General features: G+C 45.5%; 1 protein-coding gene across 3 annotated transcripts in view; it reads left to right on the top strand.

Moving 5' to 3' along the window:
- The window catches only part of LOC105560258 (protein FAM46C), a 137,146-nt gene that overhangs the window by 52,601 nt on the left and 61,729 nt on the right, over positions 1 to 22,816 (top strand). The window contains exon 1 of one of the 3 annotated variants that reach the window (XM_012009200.1): positions 15,542 to 15,577. The exons of 1 other annotated variant lie outside the window; for it this stretch is intronic. In XM_012009200.1, the coding sequence (XP_011864590.1) occupies positions 15,557 to 15,577 (21 nt within the window). In that variant the 5' untranslated portion in view covers positions 15,542 to 15,556. Of the gene's footprint in view, positions 1 to 15,541; positions 15,578 to 19,714; positions 20,385 to 22,816 lie in introns of those variants that run through there. One more of the 3 variants, XM_012009201.1, reaches the window with a different exon arrangement.

Here is a 22,816-nt window from a genome sequence, read left to right as displayed (position 1 = left end):
GGAACGGCTGAAGATGCGGATGGTTAAAAAAACTGTTTATCAAGACACCTCAATCAGCGCGCATATTATGTAGCGCTCATATTAGCGGTCGGCAGTAGTACAGCGAAAGTCTTGGCGATTCCGCAAGCGCGCTTAATCACCGCAAATTAATTAATAGCTCGCGCGTCGCGTCCAATCGAGTCGTGCCTTCTGCCCCGCTCGACGAAAACAAATTGCCGCCTCCCACTTCCGGTCGTCCCGTAATCGTCATCTTTCTTCACTGCGACTCTTCCGCTTTTCTTGCGTCTCGTCGATGAGGATACGTGATTAGCAGCCGTGGCCCCCGTGTGTGCAACGCAACGCGACGCAACGCGACGCAACGCGGCGCAACGCGCGACCGCGTAGGCACGCGATTCCCCGCACGTAGAAAATCGCATTCGTATGTCGCGGACGCATCCTAAATACGCGGAGGAACAGCAGCGGCTACGCGCGTGTGCCGAGTGTGATATACCGGTTGCTCTTGACATTATGGCAGCATCATCCGCTTTAGCTACTCGCCACTCCGCTTGGCGTGGCTCTTGCTCGGACTCGACGACTCGGTAGCTGCCCGAGGCATTTTCGTAACGCCGACGGACATACTTAACGTATAACGTAATATTTGGCGAAGCCCTCGTCACTATGCCCGATGCACACTGATTCTGATGAATGGCGATTCGCCCAGTTAAATTGCCTCGATTGCTATGGTGACGAAACGTCGCGACGCTTAGATTTCGCCTGTCGTCTCTTTCGTTCCGAAAGACAAAGAAGCTCGCGTTCGATAACAATAGTATTGATATCCGCGAGGATTTTGTGTAAATTAACAATAGTAATCTTCGGGGTCGCCAGCAATAATTAACATTAAGTTTGTTTGACCGTATCAATTTTATGTTCTGGACTCGCTACGTTTCGACCATGGGTTTTGGTCCTCTTCAAGCGAACTAGCTATACAAAGTAGGAAATTTTGTATAAGTCCGGCGGGTCTAACGATCGTTAAACGGATTGTTTTTTTGTTATATAATCGAGTTAAGCATACATAGCTGCGAACCGGTATAAGACTTTCAACGCCTCGGTGCATCGAGTCTCTGCACAATAGACGTTATAACCCATAATTATGTTGTCAAACTACTTGATACAGTGAGACAAAGCTTGTCAAGGTTTGTTAATGCATTCCTTTTATAGCCGAGCTACATCTATGAGAGATTGCCTACAGCGTGTTTTATAGAGGAGACTCTCGCTCTAGGCTGGATACATCGTGTAATCGGCATTCGATCCACTCCGCGTCCTCCTCTGGCCCTAAGCCAGAGCGGAGCACACCGCGTCGCCGGGTGTAACGCACGAAAAATCGATCGTCGCGTTTTTCTTTTTTCCCTTGAAACATTTATCCAGGCTTCCTTAGAAGGTATCGATCGATGTTTATTTCGCCCCGCTATTATACTCGAGAAACGCAATTACACCAGGTGACGGCGCACCGATAAATCCCCACGAGAGATGTGGCGCTTAATTTTTTAAGAGTCCCCATCGATCCTGCGCTAGTAAGACAAGGTCACCGTCCCGGTTCGCGATATTGCGGAATCCGCGTTCCGCATTCATCTCCAATTACTCCGCCTCGCGTCTCCCGTTCGTCTTCCTTTACGAAACGGGGCCCTGCGTTTTTCGTAATCCACGACGAAGTCGATCGAATGGAAAATGGTCAACTTTTACGAGAAAAACTTATGTAGTTTCGCGTACAGTTGTAGTACGACGGATTGTATGCGATAGTTTGAATTTACTTGGAGCAGAAGTCGCGGACCATGTTGAAAGTATTGAAAGTATATTTACCGCGATATGCACACAACACTGCACAAAATAAAAGAAATGAAAATAATTATGAACAATAAATAAGCAAACGTAGTTCGATACCGCGCTGAGATTAAATCTGAAATCTATTAACATGAAGCTAAATCAATTTTTTTTCTGTGTTACATAATACGAGACCTTTATCGCAATGCAATTTGTTTTACTGTTATTGGCATAATTCTAATTGTAATTTGAGAGAAGTATTTTATTTTAAAAAAATGAAATATGTTCTACCTTAGAGAATCGGATGCTGCTGACTTGTTATAATAATATAACATTTAGTATTATCTTGAATCAATTAATACGGATCAACTTATAAACGAGGCACTTTTTTCCGTACGAGTTTCGCTAGAGTAAAATGAATCGTGGGAGGTACAGGTATATCGGCGAAGTGTCGAGAGCGCGACTTTCGATAGGAACGGGGACAATTTTAAGACCTGTTCCTTCAACAATTCGTTCGAACGGGTAGATAATGGCGCCAGCGTGAATGTAGTCAACCTTGTGCGTTACCTACCACACCCTGATTCTGGATGCAAAAGCCGAGAGCTCGGTTTTCAGTTTCACCAGTTTCAAACACTGGAAGGCCGCAAGTGACAGGAAAATCGATTTTTATTTTTCGTCGTGTCACGATAATTTCGTTATCTCTCTCTCTCTCTCTCTTTTTTCATAGCGCTGATTCATTCGCATCGCAACGTTTATCGTTAGTGAACTAGCACATATGACATGTGTCGTTCTATTGAATAGAACAATAGAAAGAAATCTTTTGTGCAACGTATATTTACGTTAATTTATTTGTAAAATGAAATTATAATTATGTGCAGTACGGTGCGTTAGTTCGGTTTGGATAATAATCGGGGATGGGCAAAAATTACTTTAAAAAATATTTAAACGTAGATGCTTTTTGACGATACGACCCTAACGGAATTAATGCACCGCACTGTGCACAAAAAAAACATGTGGTATATAAATTTTCATGCATACTACTATTTTATGCCACGAGTTCGATCAACATCCATTGGTTTCTTGAAAATATCTGGTTGCAATTGATACGCTTAAACATTTCATCGCTTGTAACGAAATTGGATATTATTACGTTAACGGCTTTAATGTGGTCGGCTTAGAAACTATTCATATCAGTAAGCTGCGTAATACCAGTGCGTTGTGCTCGCCATTCTCTCACGCAATGGTATATTGGTAAACCCACGTTGACATTTATAGCGCACTTTTTATAAGAAAAACTGATTTTCCTACGATTGCATTCTGTACAGTGAAATAATAGAGCGCGAAGTAACACTTACGAGAAATTATGTAGATATAAGTTAAGTTTTCATTGCAAAGGCGTTTGTCGCATATTTTCGAAATCGTGTTTTTCGAACAGCTTCAACGCTAATTCTGGCTAATATTATGTTATATTTAAATTTTAAAAATCACAGAAATTACCTTACTCGAATGCGTAACATAATACAATGGTATGCGAATAAATTGCAAGGTCACTCGGAGCAGTGATTTAGCGCTATGAAACTATGTTTTGTGCGATATCTTTTTATATCAACTGGTCGACACCACTAGATATGCATAATCCGAAGTCTAAAAAAGATATTGCATTATTACATGCTCTAAATTCTCCGAGGAAGTTCTTCATACCGACTACTTTATCGATCCAGGAAGTCGGCGTCTTCCTTCCTGTCTGAATGTCTAGAATAGCATCGGTCACAGTGGTCTGACCGCGATGTTATTTCGTTCCTTAATCGCACAACTGTTAATCTCTGAAAAAAATCCGCTACGATATATCGCAGAAGTTGTTGCTCTACAAAATGCGATGGCATAACATAATATCCTGTGATAAAAAGCGATGGCTCCAGCGATAAACGTTTAAAATTTTTCGTTGCATCGAAAATGTAATATCGTACATTATAACGTACAATGTCCGGCGAAGTTCCGATAATAAAATGCGGAAGCGAATGTGTTATTGATTTAATTGTAAATTCGATCGTCGGACGCGGAGGTAACTAGATGTTTATCACGATTAATTTCACTGTTATGCCGTTGCATTATGCAAAGTCCCACTTTACTTGGCGAGTTTATTGTGTTTTTATATCGAATTTTGCATTTTGTTAATAATTGTTGAAAATAAAAATTATAACAGAGGACAGGAAGAAAAGGAAGGTAACATAGTGGCCTCGAAATCCAGACTGATGATCGTAAAAGATATCAGAGCAATATGTAATGTGTAGGGTTTCACTTTCCAAAAGGGCGATTCGGCGAACGGCGGGTTGACGCCCGTTCCCGAGAAAGCAGCAACCGGTAATCAGCAACAGGTGTCGTACGAGAACTCGCGGTGCAGATAAATCAATCGTAGGGGTCACGAAAGCGAAAGCGCGTAGAATTTCGGATATGTCGTTGGTTGACCCGTGACTTGGTTCCGCATTACCTGCTTGGCCACACGTTTCTCAGCAGATCGATACCGATAAGCTAAGTTAGCCTTTTTCGGAGACTGTGCGAGGTGTCGCATTGTCACCGATTAAATTTCAACGAGAGATCGTTAGCGAAGTGCGAATAGAAAGGATTTCGCGCACGTCTCTCTTCTAATTATTTTACAAACTTTCGTCACCTCGATTATTAACGCAAATATTATTCCACATTCTGCTTATTTTATAAAATTTATCGGAGATAATCCTCCTGGACAGCCAGTCTGTTTTATCTAAGATATCGGCTCTCTTATGTTTTGCACTTTTCCGTAAAACTTCTAATTGTGTCGTTATTAATTTTCGTCGAAGATTGCATCTTCAGTTATTCTTGGCAAATATAATGCAGAAAAATTTTGAAAAAACGACCTAAAATGAGGTACTTTAAACACCACATCTTTTTCTTTTCTGTTTTCTTCTACTTTAGAAAGGCTCCAGCTTCAGCACTCTGTACAAATTCTACTCTTTGTTCTATAAATTCATTCGGCCGTAGAATAGAGATTTCATAACACAAGGCAGCGAGTTAGGTATGAAAATAAGAAATGGCTTCATTATTCGCCCATTCTGCCTTGATTTCGTGCAAAACTCAGACACTTGGATGTGTGATATTTACAATGTAATTCAATATAAACTTTATCGATTTAATTCGCCCATTGCTCTTTTACTCGGGCTTTTATTGTATGTGATTATCACCCACGTTCTGTGCACATTTAAGATAGCCATTGATGGCTCTGATGGGATCGTGCGTAATGTATAGCCCATTCAAACCACAATGTTAACACATGTTCGTTACATCCCGTAATTAACTAAACCTTCTGTACGTACGTCGCGAGTGACATTCGCAACCGACGTTGCTGCGGTAAAGGTCAATTTAAGTAGCAATAGCAACGGGTTCTTTTGTTATTCGGTCGCTAGTAGGACAACGCGTCGAACAGATCTCTGTAAGAGCGAGAGATAAGAGAGAAGGTGATGTTAGTGCCGGCGGCAACGCGTTTCAATGATATCCTTGAGACACCGAGTCTCGTATCGTTCTAACGCGCTCGAGTTTACTCGAAATCTCTTCAGCCTTCGCGAGGATCGTTGCCGTACCGCGGCGAACTTGAGAATCTTACGCATGAATAGAAAATTAAGATTCCAAGCGAGATCGCGCGCATAATGCATACGATCTGACTGTACGTTTAATCGTCGGCTGAGATGCAGAAGATCCCGTTTGAATGTATGTACGAAATATAATCCGCAGCCGTTACACGGCAGCTTCATATTTATTAGTTTTCTTTTTATATTGCATCCAACGGTATTTATAGCTTTACTTCGTATCAAGATATGTAAAAATTCTATTTCTGTTTGTATTCTATTTACATATTTTATTTACACATGACTTACGCCGTTACGTTTTCTAACGATGTTACACGCTAACTTTTTGAAACTGTAGCGCGGAAATACACTTAAATCGAGCTTAATAACATAAGAACATAGACATATTGACCATAGACTGCTTACGGGACAGTGGGGCCGTCCTCCTGAGGCAGAGGATAGTATGAATTTATTTGGGTGGTCTATCTTTCTCTGACTCTCGTGACTCATGCTCACTAGAGAAGGGCAGACGCCCAAATTAGGGGGTCCCCCACTTAAGGCCTGTATCCACGATGCTAGGTCCAAGTTCTAGTTTCGAGAAATGTGTGGCCAATTAACTTGCAGCTATTCCATAAAAGCTGCAAATTGATTGGCTACACATTTCTCGGAACTAGAACTAATTAAGTCCTGTGTCCACGATGCTAGAACTTGGTCCAAGTTCTAGTTTTGAGAAATGTGTAGCCAATCAACTTGCAGCTATTCCATAAAAGCTGCACGTTTAGGGCTCCACTGCCGCTCATAAGCAGTCTATGGTTAATACGTGTATGCATAAGAATTATCAGTGTACACGTTAAGGTTCACGTTAAAAAGTCTACACGTAATTTAAAAGGATCGCACTGCCTACCAGTTTACATGAAAATATTATTCGCTCTTTATACCGAACATCTGAAAATTATTCGTCGCATATCTCGACTTTGTAAAAGTCACACGATACGTACGTATTTATTCGATCGCGAGTGACCTTCTGAAGAAAGGTCACAGCCCTCGTTATCCTGGTAACCATGAAGTGGAAATTGCAAGAGCAGGTTGCGCATTACATTTTCCGGGTACTTGGGGAGAAAGACGCGAACTTTAGGAAAAAGATGAAAAATATCAACGTCAGGTATTCGAAGAATAATTTAAATAACTTTTCGCACAAACTAAATACGATTTAGCGCATCATTTGCGTTTTCCATAATCCGTGAAGATTTGTGCTGTGAATTTGCATGAAACATTATTTGCTTTTTATCCAGCGCGACCACATTTATGCGAAATAACATCTCGTAACCTTAGCGAATTTTATTGTAAGCCCATAAAATATAAGCATTTGTCGAAATTGACTATATACGCGCCGCTTTCAGAAAGGCGGCAGAAAATGTTAAGGCTCGGGAGCAGCACTCTTTTGCATATGCAGTTCTTATTTATTGGCAACGGTATAAAGGTTCAGTTTATATTTAGCTTAATTAGTTTACGCTTGATTAAAATTTATGATGTTTCAGAGAACCGGACTCGCATTCGCTCTCAAATTATAAAAACAGCTTACGCGTTTATACGGGTGTTTATACGAATAATTGTTCGCTGGTCTGAATTTATTTTGGTGACAGTTGCCGCACCGCAAAAACACGCGCCTCCTGATTCCCGATAATCGTCCGATTTCTCTTCGTTACGCGAGGAGAAGACATGACGGATTAATGCCACCGAAACAAGATGCAGAGGAATGTTCATCCTTACCGAGTGAAAGATCCATCAATTTCGCGATGAGGAAAGCTTTTTAGGTAACAAAGTTAATCGTTGGAATCTCGCGTTGCTGACGTAAACCCCCACCGACCAATTATTACTCGTTACGTGCGTGCTTTTATCGGCCGTATCGTTACTTATTGTAATAACGCAGGTATAAAAGTACGAACATACGTACGTTCCACCGTTTCGCAATGGGCATTTTTTTTCTAATATTTCCAACGCTTGGCATTATCTATGAAAGTAGCGGCCTGCCGCTTTAAACGCAGTGAAATACACTCGCTTATCATCGATTGCATTCCCGCTAACGTTGCTACGGTTGTGCAAGATTGTCTCACCTACCGTAACGCTCGCGATTTACAGGATTATCTTACGCAAGGTAGCGCAGGTTACACGTGCGAAGTGGTTGTAGTGAAGGTTGCCGAGTCGATTTCGGTATACGAACATTGCTCAAAGTCGAATAACTTGTGTCTGAAAATCTGCGACGTCCGAGAGAACATCGATGCGAATATGTAACAATCATTATGAAATTTAAGAGAATCTCCTTTATTCTCTTTTTTCTTGCCTATTCAAACTCCATAAAACAATTAAACAGCAGCTTAGTGACGCCAGTGAAGAAATCAAGAATTTTAATAAGTATGGAAACGACCTTACTGGCAATCCTTTATCATAATAAAACACAACGTTTCGGCCAGTAACACTGGTCCTCTTCAGGTAACAAGATTCTGTTCTCTAACGTTGACGACAAGACACGTTGTAATACAACGAAATTTCTGACTTCTTCCTCAATTTTCACATCTCTAATCTGACGAATCTCACATTTGTAGGCACTCTTTTAAGTTTGTTACCTGAAGAAGACCAGTATTTCTGGCCGAAACGTTGTGTTTTATTATAATGAAGAATTGCCAGTAAGGTCGTTTCCATACTTATTAAAATTCCATAAAATAAGTATCAAGCTTACGCGATGTAATTACGCGTCGTTAAATCTGATTGGCAGTGTTTATGTACGTCTCTGAACAATGACAATGTTAAATCACATTACAAAATTTCGACGAGTCAAACGGGTAAGCCTATCATAAATTTCAAACTTACCAAAGACGGCACTCGGAAGTTTACCGGGAAATTTATATCGGGATCGATAGTTTCCCCGTTCCCGAGTCCTCGCGGAGATCCGACCCGCTCGGGGAGAATCTAAGGCGGCGGAGGCGTACGCGACAGAATCTGGAACGTTCTGTACAAGTTACTCCAATGACACGGCGTAGTTGTTGAAACGATATAAATTCTGCGGACGATGAAACGCTCGATCAGGCCGGCCGCGGGTCATTGATTTAGCTGACGACCGCGCTCGTATACCCGCGAGAAGTAGCACCGGCTGTTATACATTATGCAAAACTTTTTCCCAACCGACTCGCAACCGTTACGTTTGTCCGTTGCCGTTGTCGGTGCCGATTGGATAAGCGTTCCTCGCGTTCCTGCGAAAACCGCCGTGATATATCTCTCTCTTTTTTCTCTCTCTCTCTCTCTCTCTCTCTCTTTCTCTCCGTCTTTCTCTTCGCGTTCCTGACCGGCGCGGCACGGTAGAGAACCGCTAAAAACACCGTGTTGCAAACGAACACGCCGGAACGGAGCGCCGCGCCGGTCTACACAATGCGGCGCTTCGCTTGCGAAAACGTAATTGCGAGCACAACATGAGCACGTGGTCGCCACCATCGTCGCTGCCCCTCGTCGTCGTTTCGACACCACTCCAACGTAAAGCTGGAAACACACGAAAAACACTTAGGCCAACGGCACGCGATACTATTTTTCCTACTGGATTGCTCGCGAGAGCCAATAAGCAGAGTTTTAGATCGGACGGCGTAAGGCTGAATCCTGATTGGCTCTCGCGAGCAATCCAGTAGGGAAAAAAAATAGTATCGTGTGCCGGTGACTTTAGGAATTTCAACCAATCGGAATTTTCGGCATTGTACGAGTATCAAAATGGCTGCTGACGTTCTCGAATGTCATTGGGCACTTGCCACAAGTCTTAAGACTGATCTACAATGTGCTCTTTGCGTCTAGAAACGTTCTATTTTATGGAAGTAAATCGAAACGCTTGAAAAATATTGTCGACTAGGCGCAATTTTACAATTTATCAACTTGAACAGATTTTTTAAGTGCCTCTAAAAGGTGCGTTCGCGGTGCGCACTATTAGCATTAAGAGCGCCTTCTATCTTTCTTTGACAATGTAATGAGTAACGAAAATAAACTGATGCTTTCAGCGCTAATAGCGTCTTCCCCCAAACGCAGCCAAAATACAATAGAAAGTTTCTAGACGCAAAGAGCACATTGTAGAGATTAGGTTTTACCGCTTAAGTTTCGATTCGTTGATTCCGCCGCGTTCGTTTATCAGCCAAACGCGCTTCATCTTTTCTTCTTAGCCTCCCGTCGAAGACCAATATCAGCCGAACGTGCGAGAGTCGCGACACGACCTAGGCCCGGTCTTTCATTTTCTGGTTAACCAGAGATTAGTCGACTCTCCTTTTTTTCCGCATTATTATCTGGGAAGAGACAGAGCATCGGCTAACTTTTGGTTAACAGATAACCAGAAAATGAAACACCGGGCCCGAGAGATCTCCCGTTGTCATAGTACAACTAGGAGGTCCACTCCGTCATTTGTTTCGTTCTGCGTCGAGCCTTTCTGCGCACCCGACATTGTTCTGGGCAGACCAATGAGAGAAAACTTGTATGTGTGGTAGTGTGGCTTTGATGAGTAAGTATACACACACACACACATGTCGCTGGATCCTGCCCGAGTGCGTGGCGAAATCACCACGTGATCGGGACCGCGAAGATCAAAGGGGCCGACAGAGAGTGGACCTGCTAGTTTCTGCTATGCCGTTGTTACGCGAGTCTAGTAACACAACCGCGCGGAAAAGTGCCGCATCGATCATTTCACGGCATACTCGTAACCGATTGACCTATGCCGACGCGAGCGTTACAATCGTCTCCCCTGCACCCCCGGCGTGCTCTTATCGAACGGCGCGGTACAGGCTGTTTCAGCTTTGCGCCCCGCGACTCTCGCGCGTCCAACGAAATCGCGCGGTGGAACTACCGCCGCGCCGGAACAAAAATAAATGATGTCTTTAACCCTCGGGGAAGGAAGTTTCGCAAGTTAACTTGGCGAGACAAACATTCGCGCGGCTATAGGTGTATTGTACTTCTCGCAACAGCGTTTACCTGAACACACCCACTCGACGCGGCTTATCAGTAATGTTGCTGGCCGTCGAATTGATTATCTAATTCACAGAGAGATTACGAACTCCCGTAGGAGATTTCGCGCTGGGATTCGCGAATATCGCGCGCGGAACCTTCGGCGAAGGACGGAGGATTATCTGCGATAATTTCTCAAGTATCGAGGTATTAAGGTTTCTTTTTTTCTTCTGGTGCAAGTAGTTCGGGAACGTTACGTGGAAAACGAGGCTGGTTCCGGCGGCGCATATCGAGTTACAGTTTCAATCGGTTCGATGAGAGGGATCGCTCTTTTTTCTTCTCGTATTATTAGAGAAGCCCGCGACTCTGATCGATAAACCTGATGGCCTTGATACACGCCAGACTTTTCTAACGAAGTAAAAGTGGACTGTGTGAGCCGGCGAGAATGCCAGGCCACAAGGAGGTTTTAAGAAATTACATGTCGCCGACGGGGCATTGTTTGCCGCGGAGGAGCGCGGCAAGTGCAACTTAGTCCCTGTCTGACTGTTTAACGAGCGAAAACAAACAGCGTTTCTGCGAGCGATCGAGTTTATCTCACCCGTACCAGAAGTTGTTGCCTCGCGGATGACGAATAATGTTTACCGCAGGAGCGCCCGCGTGTTGCGCGCGTTTCGATAATACAATGGCGATTGCGTAACGCGCAATCGATGGGCGGAGAAAGATGGGTGAGCGATGTAGCGAAAGGTGTAATGGAACGAGAAACGCAATTTTTTATCAACTTAACGCTCGCGATCTTTTTAAACGCGTCTCGGATACATACTGTATTTCGGAAAATTTGTGTCAAATTTAACAGATATCACATGTCGCAAACGGTCCACGCAAATTTTTGTGTTAATTTAACATAATATGAATATGTTAGGTGATCACACTAAGACTCTGTTAATATTTTAACACAAAATCAATGCGAATCTCAAATTAATGATTATCTAAAATGATTTTTTTTTATATAATTTTTATATTTTACAGATGTAATAAGTCAAATGACGGTTCGCAAAATCAATGCAAAACTCAAGTTAATTTGAAATAAATTTTGTGTAAAATTAACATATTTTTAATGACAAAATGAATTGTTTCAAATGTAATTTTTATATTTTACAGATGTAATAAGTCAAATGACGGTTCGAAATCACTCTCATTTTATTCTGTAAATTTTAACAGATAAATCTTGTTACTAATAATACAGAACATATGTATTGTGTAAGATTAAAAAATAACTATACACTGTGTTGTTTTAACATTTCTTTTCAGGTATTTTAATAATTTTTCATTTGAGGTCAATTAACACAAGAGCAATATGTTAAATTAACACATGAATGTGTTAAACATTTAACACGAAAATTGTAACCGACACCTTTTTTTAACAAGAAAACACACATTTTCCAACTGTGCATTTTTATGTTCCTTATGTAACTCTGTATCAAGGGGGTAACCGCTAGCTAAAATGTCCCACCGATTACATGATTTCATTAAATTTCATACGATTTCATCTGAATGCAAATAATTTCATCTAGTTGCAAATAAGTTTCTTATATGCACGTTTAAAAATAGGCGACGTTGTATAGAGCTGTTAGATTTCCACAAAACATTATATGTTTTTGATTTTACTAATAAGCATTTGCTTATAGAGGTAATAAAAAGGTGTATAAACTCACTGTCCTAACAGCAACTACTTCAGTCTTATTTAGAAAAAAATAATACGCGCTTATAGGCGTCAACTATGATATAAGTATATTTGGATATTCGCTAAAAGAAGTAAATTTGTTGAGAAAATGAAAACAAGTTGGGAAAATGTTCAAATTTTATGTTCATTGTCTAACAAGTGAAGAAACTTGAAAACGAAGGCAAACGATTACATGGAGATTTCGTAAGGATTTCATAATGATTTCGGAGACTCTGTCCCACGATTACATTAAGCGGTTACCCCCTTGCTCTGTATCGTACGTAGCAATTGCCCTTACGGATGAAAAATCGAAAAGACTTCCAAGAATCCGCATAGATCAAGTTCATTTTTTTAACCTGAATTCTTTCTGTCGCCGGAGATAAAAGTGATAAAACTCTATCTTGTAATAATACAGCACGTCACTTTGAAATCACAGTAGCCTATATATAGAAGCCGATAATTAAGCACCGCGAGCACCGCGAGTCTCGCGATGCCCGTAGCGGCGGAAAGCGCCCCGGAGATCGATCTTGTCGATCGCGCTCTCCACCCTGCGCGCAAGAGTCGCCGGCGATGTAGTCAAGGCCGCTCGAGGCCGGGATCGAGAGGCTCGAATTCGTCGTGTCGATTCTCGCGGGCGCGCGATAGAGAGAAGGCACTCTCGCGAGAAACGTGCGTCCGTGCGAGTTCCTCTCTTTCGCGTTTACGCCTGTCCCCCAGTCCCTCTCCTTCCCTCGTCTATCCGTCCGTCGCGTTCTCTTTCTCTCTGTCGGTCCCCCCCCCCCTCCCATTCTGCCTTTCTCTGTCTCGCTCCAGCATTTTCTTTCTCTCGGCGTGGCAAACCGAGCGCAAACGTCCTTGACGGTCGCTGTAGCGACGGCGACAGCGCAGCGCAGCGTTGCACGGCGTTGCGCTTGTGCACAACTTCCACGCTCCGCTCCTCTCCTCGTGTCTCGCTCCTTCCCTTGTCACTTCTCTCTCTGTCTCTCTGTCTCTCTTAATGCACACCGCAAGTCACGAGCAACTCTCCACTTTACCGCGCACGCGGTTGCTGCCGTGCGCACATTACGTCATCAACACCTTCACTTCGCTCGCGCTGTCCGAGCGCGACGACGCGATCTCTCGTCGTCTCTCGGCCTGCGCGTTCGTGTCCCAGCAACGCCGTCGCGGGGCTTAGAATTAACGTCGTTAGTTTCGCGATCGTTGGTTGAATTTGAAACCCTTTAATCTTCCCGTTAAAGCGACACATTGGGATTTAACGGATCTCACCGTGTTTGCCGCGTTGTTTTACGATTTCGCGAGGTTTAAGTCGTATAACGGATAAGTTCAGAGACAGTTACCCAGGAATATATTTCCGAAAGTCTGCAGGGTTAAATTTGACTCAGCGAGTCGCCACCGTTCCGGCTCAATATTTCGTTATAATTTGATTACACAGCGGAGTCGAAAGAAACCATAAAACAGGTTAAATGAATGACGTAGTTGTTTGTCTAACTACAATTTGTGCCGAAATAATAAATTTTACTGCACAAGACAATTGAAAATAATAACATATTGAGTAGAAGTAGCGACGACTCTATTCATTGAGTCAAATTTAACAACGTATCGACTGGATTTGTCGCTTTGTTCTATTCGAAACAAATTTATCTTGGAGGGGAGGGGAGTTGAATATGTTGCGAGGCTCGTTATTCCCCGATGTACGCTACATAATGCTTCTCTCTCGGAATACGCGTATAGATTTAACATTATCTGCAAGACACAGTAAAATGATATGCGGCGACGCTGCTTGTTTTAAGAGAGGGGAAAATTGCAGACCCGTTTAATATCATGCAACAAGGACCGTGTGTATACAGAAATTAAAGCTTACGGCTTAACTGAAGCTACTTTCTCGGACATTACGTTACCTGCTTCTGAAAGCTTTATTAGCCGCGGTGCAAAGTTACCGTCGTAGGTGCGTAATCCTATCTTGTATGCTCTGGTATCGTGTAAATTACAAATTGAATACGTGCGCGGAGACTTAACTTGAACTGGATAAGGGGGCGATTTTACAGCAGCTTTGGATTGCATTATATAATATTAGATCTGCGAGATATGGCGAATTAATTCAGCGGAATTAACTTTATTTATTTTCACCGCGTTCGTCCCAGATAGCATGCGTGTCTAAAAGACGTCTTTAAGGCGGCATTAAGTTGTCCTTTAGACACGTACGTCCAAAAGTTGTCTTAAAGGTATCTCGACGTCTTTCAGACACGAATTGCTACCTGGGATGGCCACGGGACGTTTCTCACATCCAGAGAAATCGGTGGTATTTATTTTCGAGGGAAGCGACAATATGAAAAGAAAAGCAGTTCTGAAACATTCGTACGCGAAATGTCGCGATACTCGCATGTGGAGAGATTAGAATATCTTGAAACTATCGCTCGTCGAGAGTGAAGGAGAGTAGCTTTTCCAGATGGAGCTTTTCAAGTAGAATCGTTGGCAAAAGTCGGACGATTCGTGCGATCACGAGCGGCGTTTGCCTAAATGTCAACGATCGCGAACCGCCATCCCCACAGATGTCATTTTTACAAATCCCCCTTTCATAGGAGAAGACGCGCGCGCTGAAACACCATCGGCTTGTGGACATCTAAAAAATTTATCATCCCTTCCTTACATTCTTTGCCTAACGATGAATGGCAGGATTGTTACATCGGCGGTATAGCGCGTCCGAGAATAGATTAACCGCCGCTTCGATTTAAAAGCACGACCAACACTATGACGTGAAAGTAACGATCTGATGTCGAGTCAATAACCTGCAATAACTGTTTGACCTAAAATTGTCTTTGGAACCCTGGAAGAGTTTCTTCTTTTTCCGCGGGCAGAGCTCGGAATCCGCGACGCTCGGGCTGCCGCGACGATTGTCTCTCGCGCATTTAAATCAGTCAGTTCCGAAATGTAATTAATGGGGTAGCCTGGTCCACTTGTGGATCAAGTTTGACATCACGCGCGCCGTTGTGTCACGATAACCACGATCCGTTTCCGCGGATTCGTGTCCCGATGTTCCGCTCGCGTCGTCCTTCTAAAACGCAGCTCCTTTCCCGCGTCCTTTCCTCGATCATAAATATCCATTCGCGCTTATTAGTCTCGGGACAGCACACGAAAGAACCACCCGACACACGATACGAATAGCGTGTGAGTAAAAATGAATACAAGCTCGCGTTCGGTAAATACAGAATTTTTCTTAGGTAATCAGCATCCAAACACGCGTGAGATCACGTCAGCAGCGGCGTTACTCTGAGTATTCGAAAGAAAAAGAAAACGTGGCGTATTTAGCGCGACAGATATTCCGTTACGCGAAGCGAAAGGGTGTACGAAGAAGAAAGCGGATTGACGGAAGAAAACAAAATGGGATTACATTCCGCAGATTTTAATCTGTCTCGAATGATATCACGGCTTCCATTGTGTATCCGCACTGACAATTTCTACGGATGGAAGGGCGACGTCTATGGAGGATCTAGATACGGAAGTATATACCCCGGTTGTAAATATAAATTCCTCCGCACTCGTACTGCGCGTTTAATGACGTAATTTTAATATGAAACTTCCACAACCAGAGTTTAATACCAGAGTAAATACTCGCTATTAAAGTGTGTAAGTTCAATCTACGTTTTATTCGTACCACTCTCGTTGCCCCGCTATGTTAAACTCGTCGCGAACTTTTCGCATGATATTGAAACGGGCAATTCTTTAGCCATCCATTATCCGAATTCGCGAGTCGCGGCGGTATATCTTGTAACGTTTCGACATTGGTGCGTCGCCGATAACACCACGAGTGAGATTCTTTTGGGAATATCGACTTTTTACGGAGATGCAATTTGAAAAATTGTATTGAGTAATAAAATCGGAAATGGATTTTTGTAGTGTCAAACTTCGATAGTCTCCGTATCGAGAAATGAAGATAACAGCCATGTGCGATATTACAAAGAACTTGTTATCGCCGCACGATGTTTTTCTCGCTACTTTGTCTTTGAGAGTTTTTTTCGTCTATCTATAAAAACAGCAAGTATCTAATCTAAATTTAACGCCCAATCTCGTTTGATAACTCACATCTGCATATCTCTGTACAAAAATATTAGCCCGTTTCTCTTATAGTGCACTGAGAAAAATTACCATCGGATAAACCAATTAAATAGTGTTCTCGATGGTTAATTTTTCCGATTAGATTACGGATACATCCGATGGAAATGCAGTTACCGATGAAATTTGATTGAAAACCCGATCACATTTTTCATCGGATATACAATTTAATCGGATATGTCCGTTTGTTATTATGTAATTGGATTATCAGATTGTATTTAATCGGGCATTTTTCTCTGTGTGTAAAAAGAATCGTAAAAATATCGATCCGATACCAATTAAAACGCGAAATTGATCGCTATCAGGCGCTTCGATGTTAACTACCCTCCGTGTTCCGCGGCTTCCGCTTAGGTGAAGTCGTCATGATTGAACAACTGCCCGAGAACGGCGACTCGAGGGGAATCCGGAAAACACGATAGCGCTAAAGTAGGACGGTAACTCTTGGTCTGCGCGGAAGGACGTATTTAGCCTATAGGTTACGAGAAACAGGCGGCTATAGGCTCCCATCTGACATCGATGTCTATAGTTCGCCGTTTTCTAGAAGCCGCTGGAAACGCGGAGGAGCCGCCGCGAATGTGTACGTATTAAACCCGGGAAGAAAGGACGTCGCTATTTGAGAATTGCAACAATTTCGAAGATAAAGAGCGCAAACAAGGCCGCGTAACGACTCCAAGTTGTCCCACTTATAGGCAGAAGTAATTGATCCGGCTGTTACGTAAGACCGGGGATAAGAGGGAACATTGTGTTTCTCTCTCTCTTTCGCGACGCATAATGCTCGCCTCGCCTCTCGGAATTATTATAATGTCGCACGCAGCGTTCGATTGCCGTTTTGCGAAATCACGTGGAATTGAAGGGCCCGGAAGTTCGTAAGGTCCCTCGTTTCTTCCTCGCGTGTCGTTCGTACGTGAGCACATTTATTCGGGTGGTCTATCTTTCTCTGACTCACGCCCACTAGAGAAAGACAGATTCTCAAATAAACTCATACTATCCTTTTCCCTCGGGAGGATGCCCTCGCTTAGGACTCCACTGCCTCATAAGCAGTCTACTCTCTGAAAGTCAATCAGTGGACTGATTATCACTGAAAACAGTGAATATTTGCTGGGTCACAGTTATAGCACTGAATAATTATACCGTTTTCAGCGAGGGAGAAACCGCTGACCAAAATCTTGTACACCAATGCCCACTAATGCCCAGTGGGCATTACTTTATATTATTATCTTATTTATCTTGTTTTGCCTTATTTTGCCTTATTTTATCTTTATAATGCTCCAGCAAGGCCTAATGCCCAAAAAATGCCTAGTAATGCCCAGTAATGCCGTAAATCTGTACACCAATACCCACTAATGCCCAAAAAATGCCTAGTGATGCCCAATAATGCCGCAAATCTGTACATCAATGCCCACTAATGCCCAGTGGGCATTACTTAATCTTGTTATCTTATTTTATCTTATTTCATCTTTATAATGCTCCAGTAAGGCGTAATGCCCAAAAAATGTCTAGTAACGCCCAGTAATGCTACAAATCTGTACACCAATGCCCACTAATGCCCAGTGGGCATTACTTAATCTTGTTATCTTATTTTATCTTATTTCATCTTTATAATGCTGCAGCAAGGCCTAATGCCCAAAGTAATGCCCAAAAAATGTCTAGTAATGCCCAGTAATGCCGCAAATCTGTACACCAATGCCCAGTGGGCATTACTTAATCTTATTATCTTATTTTATCTTTACAATGCTCCAGCAAGGCCTAATGCCCAAAGTAATGCCCCAAAAATGCCTAGTAACGCCCAGTAATCCCGCAAATCTGTACACCACAATGCTCTCAGCGGTTTGACCTTCGATTTTCAGTGACTGTGCGCTGATTGACGTGTAAAGAGTACGGTTAATATGTCTACACTGGAAAAAAAATATTCGCTGCCGTAGCTAACGGCTTGCCAAAAATATTTTGCTACCACAACTATAAATTTCTAAAACACAGCAAACCGTTTGCTGTCGCACCTGATACAATAGGCACGGTAGCAAAATATTTATCTATCGCAACTATAAATATTAGCGGTCCATATTTTACAACTGCAATTTAATTGCCACGTGCAGTTTTTAGCTACGGCCGCTACATTTTTCTTTTCGCGTGTGATTTCGCCACGCAGCGAGTGCAATTAAAAGCGATCACTTTTAAGGATTGAAACGCCATCGATTTGTCGCTCTATAAATGCGAATTGAAATGATCTATCGCGAGCACATCGAGTAGGATTTATTTATTAGTCGCGTAATTTCAGATTCCACAATATCCGAAAATATTAAGCCAACGGCACACGACACTACTTGTCCTACTGGATTGTTTACGACAACCAATAAGGGTGCAGAGTTGTCGATCAGGTGACTTAAGGCAAAATCCTGATTGGCTCTCATAAGCAATCCAGTGGGGGAAAAATAGTATCGTGTACCGTTGGCTTTAAGCCCATCATATCGGGCCTGCGATTTCGCAAACGTACGCGAACAATTGCCGCAGCTTGTAGCGACGCGAAATGCTCATAGAAAGAAAATTTGCGTACGCAATATACCGAGTGCCGCGTGTAGCCGAGCTCCTGTCTAATTCTTTACAAGTGCATTTCGTGGCAAAACGTGTTTCGCAATCGTAATTCTTGAAACGTGGGACGCGAGGCGTTAAGAGACTCGAGACGCATTTTAAAATCGCCAGGCGCGCAAGATTGTGTGACTGGCCGCAAAATTTCAGAAAACGAAGAGGCGACTGAACACGATACCGGAAAATCGCGGAAGTCTCGGCGCACCGATCGATCGCGCAACACGCCACTACTCGCGCGCGTCGTGGCCTACTCTCTCTTTCGGGCACCATCCGCGATCCCACGAGCGGCGAAGAGTCCGCTGCGCGCGCGCGAACGAGAGGGAGAGAGAGAGAGAGAGAGAAACCCAAGCCTCGCGTTACGCGCTGCGTGACGCTCTCGCGAGAGGAAAATCGCCGGAAGGATAAAAAGCGCGCGGCGGTCTGGACTCGAAAACTAACAAAGTCCCCTCGTGCCGCTTAGAGTTGCGTTTACAATGCATTTTGTGAAACTAGAAACATTCTATTTCGTACAAGCAAGTCAATTCACTTGAAACCGCGATCGGCGACGCACGATCGTGCCAAGTAATCAACTTGCACACATTTTTACGACGCGTCATTACGCAAATTATCTAAAATAGAATGTTTCTAGACGCAAAGAGCCAGATTGCAGATCAGGCTCGAAAGACACTCGTCGCCTTGCCGGTCGGCCGCGCGCGGATCCGCGTCGCATAATAAACGTAACGCAGACCCGCGCGGACCCGAGGGTCGCGCTCGCGCCGTGCGACTCCGCGAGCGCGTGTGGGCGCGCGGCGCGGCGCGGCGCAGCGCAGCGCGGTGCGACGCGGCGCGGCCGGCCGGAGTCGCGCGGGTGGGGGCGCGGCGAGTAGGTGGTGGGGGGGGAGGGGGCGACTCGGCCGTGCGTGCGCGCTCGAGCAGTCGAGCCGCGCGCGTCGCTGTCAGTGTCAGTTGGTTCGCCGCGGTGACTGGTGGTGTCGTAGACGTGTTAACGCTGAAAAAACCTCCACCGCTCTGGTCGACACGGTACCCGCGGTTTCCCGATTGCGCGCAACTTGCCCACGGCCGTGCGAAACGTCTTCGTTTTCCCGGTGCCTCCGGCAAGCGCGCGCGCGCGCGAGAACGGAGCGGCGGCTCGTGGAGCGGACGGGCGCGAGCGGGAGGAGCGGAACGGAGAGAGAGAAAGAGAGAGACCGGTCTGCGCTCGTCGACGTTGACGGGCCTGGAGCTCTCATCTTCACGGACGCATAAGCGCGCGAGAGGCGCCGAGCACTCTCGAACGGTGTTCCAGTTACGACCCGCGCGACTCGGCTCCGACTCCTGGTGGCGCAACGTGCCCGACGCCGGCCCGGGACGCTTCTCGTTATTCCACCACGTTCCAGCGAGGCGCCGTCGTTTAGCACGCGCCGAGGTGCGATAGAAGGCAAGCGGGGGGCGCGTTCGAGTGCGCGGGCCGCCGAACGGCGCGCGATCGGGAGGCGAGGCTCTCGGACCGGATGTTGATATCTCCGCGTACTTGATACGTGACAGCCGCGATCTCCGACCTCACGAAAGATCAGTGAAACGTGCCGTGACCTAGTGTCCCGACGACGACAAGGAGGAGAAGGCTTGTACGCACCGTAAGTATCCGAACTCACGTCGATCTCGTTCGCCATATGTTAGGCCCTCGGCGCTCGCGAGCCTCGCGAGCTCGGGGGCCGGGACGGAAAGGGACTCTCGGAGGGAGCGAGGCGCGAGAACGGAGCGGCCGACGGTCAACTCCCCCGTCCCGATCGATCGGTCGTTCGAGCGATCGGTAATCTCGAAACGTCAACGCGCGCCAGCCTGGCGCCGGTTTCGAAATTTCAACTCGAGGCGGGATCGGTCCGGCGGGGACCGCTCGCGCTTCGGCCTCTCGCTTCTTCTTCTCGACTTGCGAATCCTCTCGGCTTGGAAAAACCCGCCGCTCGCGTCTACGCGAGAACGATCGCGCGCTCCTTCTAGAACGTCGCGGTGCGCGCGCGCGACCTTTCTCGCGCGGTCGCCTCTCCCCGCCCCGCGCCCGCCGCCGACTTGAGGCGGAACTTTTTGCGCGCCGGGCTGCCGGCGCGGCGGCGTGTCGATGCACCCCCGATCGCGAGGGTAAACGCACCGGGCCGAGGAACCTGTCGCGGTAGCGAGACGATATTTAATTCGAACGTCGGTCAATCGCCGCGCGTTGGTTTGTCTCCCCCCACCCCCGGCTTTTCGCAAACGATACTCGATCTCGTTGCGAGCGGCGGAAGCGAGCCCGAATGGCCGTCCGCGCCGATGGCTATCGATCATTCGCCCGGTGCGTCTACTCGAGACATTGTGTGCGAAAATAGCTCCGTTCTTCCTCGCTCGTCTGGCGTAATTATAGGATGCCGGTACGTTTTGCGCGCAGCTCGCTTTCACTCTGCAATTTAAATTACTTTATGACTACTGCGTTTCTCAAACGCGGAACTGATTAATCCTTAAGTGAACAAAGAATGGAGTAACGCGCCTCTTAACATACGCCGAACGCCGGCGATCGCTGGTGGCGCGAGTGCAAATTCGTAGCGCGTATATCTCGACAGAGAGAGAGAGATCGAGGAAGTGGAAACGACGGCGGCGCACAATTCTTACACTTTCGTGACACACGACCCGTTTGCCGAGATATATTTTTCAAGCCGCGACTCTCGTAAATAAGTTCGCTGCGCACGAGGCCTGATCTACAATGTGCGAGATAAGAAACGGTCCGTTTCGCGCGTGCGGAATCAACGCGCTTAAACAGCCCGTCGACTCGAAATTGTTCAAACGGTATATTTGCCGTCTGCGAAACGAAAGGTTTCCGGAGCACGTCGGGGACCTACGGGCCAGACGCAAAGGGCCGCGGCTCGTTCTTAATCTTAAAATACAATATATGAGCACGGACGACGAACGGATTCGCGAATCTGCCGCGGTGCCGTCCGGTGATTCGCGCCGCGAATCTGCGATTCGGTTTCAGCGCTACAATGTAGGGTGAGGAAATTGAATTACAAGTGCCGCGCGCAATTATGTCATTGTGTACACGTGATACTCCGAGGAATCGACTGTTTTGCGGGAATAGATTAGTAGCCAAGGCCGGGAATATCTTGCTCGCCGCAAATCGAGACGTACGCGGACACGCGCATCGCAACGTCGCGGATCGCGCCGGCGCGCAAATGTACTACGTACGTTTAATTCATCCGTTACGTGCGATCGCGCGCGAACGGTGTATTAAAAGCCGCCGCCGCCGCCGCCGCCGACGACTTGTTTACCGTGTCTTTAACGAGCACTCTCGGCAATATGGTGAAATAATTATTACGTCGCGGCGCGGAAAGGGAATGGGGTGGGGGCGGGGGCGGGGGTGGGCGGGGGAAAGCGGGGAAGGGTATCGGGATTACGCAAAGCGTATCGGCGCGGAGGCGTCGCTTCCATCGAATTGTCCGATTTATTTGCGCGCCGGGCGAAAACGGCACGTCGATACGTACATTACAAAGGAAATATATGTTTATCGCGTTTCCGCGATGCATGCCCGTTTACGGCGCGCGCATAATGGGGCGGCTTTATCGGGGCTTTATGCCACCGTGACATTTAAATCCGGCGCGGGAGTGATAAAGCGGGTGCGAAAAATATTTTAAACTTGTACACGCCGCTCTCTCTCTCCCCCCCCTTCCCCCCTGTCTCTTTATTCCATACAGTTTATTGCGAGGGGGAAACCACTGATCAAAAACTTGCGCACCGATGCCCACTAATGCCCGGTGGGCACTACTTGATCTTATTATCTTATTTTATCTCATTTATCTTGTTTTATATCTTGTTTTATCTTTATAATGCCCCAGCAAGACCTAATGCCCCAAAGATGTGCCCCTAGTAGTGCCCGGTAATGCCGCAAATCTGTACACCGCAATGCCCACAGCGGTTTCCCCCCTCGGTTTATCGTGTCACATCATGTATTTGCTGTTTTTAATCTCGTTTCTCCCAATGATCTTTCTTAAGTCGTGTATTATTTGTAATTGTTGTTTTTCGTTAACGTCTCGCACACTTTTAT

The sequence above is a fragment of the Vollenhovia emeryi genome, unplaced genomic scaffold (genome assembly GCF_000949405.1).
Source record: "Vollenhovia emeryi isolate VEMERY1.0 unplaced genomic scaffold, V.emery_V1.0 DF939235.1, whole genome shotgun sequence".
Lineage (NCBI taxonomy): Eukaryota > Metazoa > Arthropoda > Insecta > Hymenoptera > Formicidae > Vollenhovia > Vollenhovia emeryi.
This window is presented reverse-complemented; position numbering and strand designations above follow the sequence as displayed.